Genomic DNA, 5,251 nt, shown 5'->3' with positions numbered 1-5,251 from the left:
TCTAGCGTCAAGGGGCCATTACAAAAATGGCCAAAAAAATTCCACTAAAATCAGTCACAATGAATGGCAATATGAAAGAAAGTCATATTCATGTTCTTTGTTTTGAAGACCATAGTCGCATTTTGACGAGTGCAAACCAAAAGAGGATGATCAAAAGTGTGGTCAAATCACATTAAAATTGTTCAACCACGAGTTTGTGTTCTTAGGGCATGAAGCGGTGTATTCTAGACTTCTCGTCAAATTGGGTGGAGGCAGGACACATGAAGTGGTGTATTCGGGACTTCTTGTCAAATTGGGTGGAGGCAAGGATATAGACGGGAGAGGCTCATTGTCCACGAGCATGGGTAGGGAAGATCTCCATCATAACACGAGATATGTAGCACATTTGTTCCTTTAGTCCAAAGTCTGTAAAGTTCTTAGATTGGGGGCTTGGGAGGTGTTTTCCTATAGGGCCCCTTACCCCATATGTGAAGGTCCTTATATGGCACCAAATTTTTTTTTGGGGGAAAAAAATGTATAAGAGCCTGGTCGAATGGGACTGTGAACCAGTTACTTAGTCGAGCAGGGCGGGCAGGACAAAAACCAAGAGTGCCCGAATTGCTAGTGGTCGCGTGGACATGGCCTTTTAAAAAAAACATCGTAAAAAAAGAGAGAGGGAGAGACAGAAATAGATATAGCCTGCAACCTACTACTTCTTGACAAAGCCCGCAACCCATTAAATTTGTCATGGTTTGATTGGCTATTTCACAAAGCCCGCAACCCATTAAATTTGTCATGGTTTGATTGGCTATTTCCTTAAAGAAGGTCTTCACAACAAGCACCCATTTCACCTTTATCACAAAGGTTGCTTCGACCTGCTGCCTACCTGCCTTTTAATGCCGCTCTCTGCTCTCAAGGCTAGTTCGCTGTTCCCATGCGACCAGGCTCTTATAGAGCGCGCATGCACACTAGGGCCAGCAGGGCAGCAACAGTGCACAAAACAAACCCGCGCACGGTCCGAAGATTGTGGATGGATAGCCATTAAGTCGACTCACGTCCCTACAGTATGAAAGCCACGTATGAAAGCGGTCCTCGCGCTTGTACTTTTGTAAAGCTTTCTGTCGTTTCTCTTGTCAATTCTCTATCTTATTTTCTCTCACTTCATTTCTTTGTCATTTCTCTCTCTTCTCGTTATCTCTATCTCTTCTGCTTGCCCACCAACTCCTTCCTAAGTCATCTCTCTCTCCCCCGCTCTCTACTCTCTCTCTCTCTCTCTCCCTCTCTCTTCTCTTGTGCTTGCTCATCTCCTTCCTCGTGCCCATTTCTCTGGTTTTTTTTCTTTATAAATCCACGTCCTGCAAGCCTAGAATATTCTAACCCCCTTCTTCCCCCTCCAAAACATCAATATTAACCCCCGCCCCTTAACTCTCCACAATCTTGCAACATCATCAGCTTGCTTCCTCCCGAGCCCCCCAATCCCCTACATAAGTTTTATCAGAATATTCTCTCAACAACCATTTTAAACAACTTGTTATGCACACCTTTCTATAGCTTCTTCTTCTCCTCTCCCCATTCTCCTGGAAGATTTCCAGCATCAATTAACCCCAATTTTTTGCCACTCAAGTAGCACTAAATTGAGTCTAATTCAGACTCTAACCTTCAAAGCCTTTCACTAACTAATGCTACACTTCACTGTTTGATGAGAACGCACCTCTTCATCCTTCATCTTCACCCATCACTTGCCTCTCTGGTAGTCTCTTAGGTCTTCTAAGATCTCAAGCATTTCAAGGGGAGAAGCTCATATACTTGGTAAGATCATACAAAGGCAACCATTACTCTATGCACACCATTTAATTTTTGCAAGCAGAAACATTCTTAGCAAATATATTTACCAGCATACTAGTCTTATGAACCTAACTTTAATAATATACGGTTTCTAGCATGCTAGCCTTATAAACCTAGCTTTGACAATGTAAAGTATACCCTTCACTTTTCCTCATGTGTGAGTCTAATGCCTATACGTCTTCTTCTTCTTCTTTTTGTTTAGTTGATCTTGGTGATCTGCGAAATGAGTTGCAATGGCTGCAGAGTCCTGAGGAAAGGGTGCAGTGACACCTGCATCCTAAGGTCCTCCCTGCAGTGGATAGAGTCTCCTGAAGCACAGGGCCATGCAACAGTGTTTGTGGCAAAGTTCTTTGGAAGGGCTGGCATGATAAGCTTCATCAGTGCTGTATCAGAGAGCCAGAGGCCAGGTATGGTACTGCAGGCTACTGAGATTAGGACCACAAGAAGGCATGCTTAATGCTACACAATTACATGCTTAGTGCTTCAAAGTCACATGCTTAGTGCAGTACTTCATGATCCCAAGCTTAGTGCTTAGTATTACTTGCTTAGTGTTTCTAACCTCTTTTTTAACCTTAACCATGTTGGCTTATGCCGTGCAACTGAAGATTTGGCTATGGTTTTTGGTGGGTGCAGCTCTCTTTCAGTCGCTTCTGTATGAGGCCTGTGGGAGGACAGTGAACCCAGTATTCGGGGCTGTTGGGTTGCTGTGGAGTGGGAACTGGGGGCTTTGCCAAGCTGCAGTAGAGACAGTCCTCAAAGGTGGGTCTCTCAGGCCTGCAGCTTGTCTGCCTGCAGTCTCTACCAAGCCCATGCATCCCCTTGCCAACAAATCCCAGGCCCCCTCTACCCACCCATCACCAACTCCTGCCAATCACCCATCTCTCAAAAGGCCTCACCGCATGATAGACTCCAACATTAGTGCAGAGATCAAGAGGCCTAAATCTTCAGATCAGCATCAAGAGATCCCAGATTTGAGATCAGAAGCCGCTAATCTTCACCAAGGGAAGATTAATGCTGTGATTAGCAAGCAAGCCAGTACTGTGGTAAGCAAGCATGCAGAGCTTTGTGCTAAACCGGAGATTATGATACAAGAAGAAATGCCTACACCGAGCGGGCAGCTTGTTGCTCCAGTGGCAAGGAGGGTGAGGCCAAGAGTAGGCTATGGATCACGAGCTATGGTGAAAGAGCAAGCCTGTGAAGAGCAAGAAAGGCTTATAGAAGAAAGCCATGAGACAATCGAACTTGATTTAACACTAAATTCTCATGCAAGTCTCGCAAATTTGAATGGGTGGAAGATGGCTTCTTCTGGTGTTGTCAGGGTTTCAAGTCCTTCTTCATTTTCTGTGAATTCAGAAGGCTCAGTGACAAGCTCGGATACAGCAGAGTTTTCTGTGTCTTGCGTCAGAACCCTCTCTCCACAAGGGCATGAAGAACGCCAGCTTCTTCATCTACTTTAATGGCGAAATTCCTTTATCTCAATTAGCTTTAAATCAAGGTTAAGTAAAGCTTTACCCTGATGATGCTTTAACCTTTGCCCAATTATGGTTGAGTGAAGCGTTACTCTAATGCTGCCTTAACCTTTTCTTAAGGTCTGAGTGAAGCTTTATCCCTTAAGCTTTTATCTATACCCAACCAAGGTTACATGAAGCTTTAACTCCAATTAAGGTTGGATTTAAGCCTTTTGAGTACTCCTAGCTCCATGAGTTTTTTTTGAACCACGGTGTAAACAGATTTTGTTTGTTTAATTCGCCCAATTATCATAATAAAGACCAGATTAGAGAGCTGGCCAACCTTGAGATCATACAATGTTACTTGGTTTTGGTTAACATTGGTTTTGGTTATTTGAAGCTGTGGAGAGAGAGAGAGAGAGAGAGAGAGAGAGAAAGAGAGAGAGAGTAGCCATAATGTTAATAAGAATTTGGGCATGTGCCTGGATTCATCTAGGTATATATAATATGAATAAGAAAAAAGAGAGCATGCTTTCAGCTGCCAAATATATATTAACAACCTTAAGGTGGATTGGTTGTAAATGGCAATGCCTCTTTCCTCTTGTTTGCATTGGAGAAAGAGGGATATCTTCTTGACTACTTAGTATTGTCATTTCATGCTTCAAGGCACTAACAACATTACATAATTTGGCATAACAAATTTGTGGTTTTACCTTGTGCTTCAAATTAAGAGCCCCCTTTTTGTGTGTTTTTTTTGGGGGATGTGTGTGTGTGTGTGAGTGAGAGAGAGAGAGAGAGAGAGAGAGAGAGAGAGAAAGAGTTAGTCACATTATTGTAAGCTTTAAAAAGATTTTAACATTTTTTTAGTTTCCACTACTTGGCTTGGGTTTTGAGATGAACTTCTAGAAGTGTCATATAGAGAGCATTTGAAGGTTTTCTTATCCTCCAATATCTCTTAAACATTAAATTAATCTTGAATTTATGTTTAGTAAAGTAATAATATGTGACTCTTGTAGTTGTTTCTATCTTTGTGAAGCACTAATAAAGTTATGGTGCCTTCATTGATTAATATTTTTTATAAATTATGAAATGAAATAAATATATGTGTTGGTTGGAATTGTTGATTGGAATTGTTGGTTGGAATTGTTGATTTTATTTTATTGTCTTCAACTTCAAAGAAATGAATCCAAATAAAATGTGTTTAGGAATGCTCATTTATGTTGTTCATGCCAAGGTATGCATGGTATAGAAGTTCGTAACATTTATAGGTTACTTTGTATAAGCACTAGGAGACCTTTATGTTGAAAGTGTCATCTAGTTTCTAACGTTGAATGAAATGAAATTTATACAACTTGTAAACATCGAGAATGTGGGTTTATTTCTAGATAACATTGAATGAACTAGCATTGATGTAGATTGGCTTTTTAAAAAGAAAGCTATATGTTGATCATATATGTCAAGCCACAAGTGTAACAAATGTTGTCAAGATGTATGTAACAAGCATATTGTATGAACATTGTGTCCCCTTCTCTAATAAATGCACCTTAATCACAAATAATGGGAAAAAAAAAAGAGAGAATGGGTTGCTATTGATTGGTGTAAAGGCTCAAATGCTTCTTGTTAAATTGATAGGATATAGAGATGTGTGATGTGAGTCATGAGAGAAAAAGGATACTCAAGCTCATTATGTTTGGCCCAAAACAAGTAGTTGTATATCTAAGTCCTTTGTTTTTTGGTTTTTCTTAATTTGCTCCTTGTCCATCAATAACATTTTATGTACATCAATATATAGGCTGGTACACCATATCACTTACATCACACTTACAGAGGAAGAGACTAAGGAGGAAGTCAATATTGTTGCACTCGTGCATAAATAATAATTAAAAAATAGCATTTAACAATAGCAAAAAGAGCATGGTATTGTGTATAAATTTTAAAAGATTCATATTGTAGGCTCCCCATTGAACTTGTCATTATGA

At 40.5% G+C, this 5,251-nt stretch overlaps 1 protein-coding gene across 1 annotated transcript; it reads left to right on the top strand.

Annotated features, from left to right (window-relative positions):
• The first annotated feature begins 1,208 nt into the window (after window positions 1-1,208).
• On the top strand, window positions 1,209-3,625 carry LOC147623777 (uncharacterized). Its single transcript, XM_086820392.1, has 3 exons — window positions 1,209-1,788; window positions 2,027-2,231; window positions 2,458-3,625. Exons 2-3 carry the CDS (start codon window positions 2,048-2,050, stop codon window positions 3,279-3,281), a joined length of 1,008 nt encoding a protein of 335 aa, XP_086676518.1. The 5' UTR covers window positions 1,209-1,788; window positions 2,027-2,047; the 3' UTR covers window positions 3,282-3,625.
• Window positions 3,626-5,251: the final 1,626 nt, after the last annotated feature.

The sequence above is a fragment of the Cibotium barometz genome, chromosome 26, assembly GCF_041138505.1.
Source record: "Cibotium barometz isolate CiBa-2024 chromosome 26, ASM4113850v1, whole genome shotgun sequence".
NCBI classification, from domain to species: domain Eukaryota; kingdom Viridiplantae; phylum Streptophyta; class Polypodiopsida; order Cyatheales; family Cibotiaceae; genus Cibotium; species Cibotium barometz.
Note: the sequence above shows the minus strand (reverse complement) of the source record. Positions and strands in the feature narration are given on the sequence as shown.

Excerpts from the sequence above, each read along its gene's own strand:
- LOC147623777 (XM_086820392.1), top strand. The coding sequence starts at position 2,048 with ATGAGTTGCAATGGCTGCAGAGTCCTGAGGAAAGGGTGCAGTGACACC. Across the intron at positions 2,232-2,457 it reads ATCAGAGAGCCAGAGGCCAG|CTCTCTTTCAGTCGCTTCTG; the intron begins GTATGGTACTGC and ends TGGTGGGTGCAG.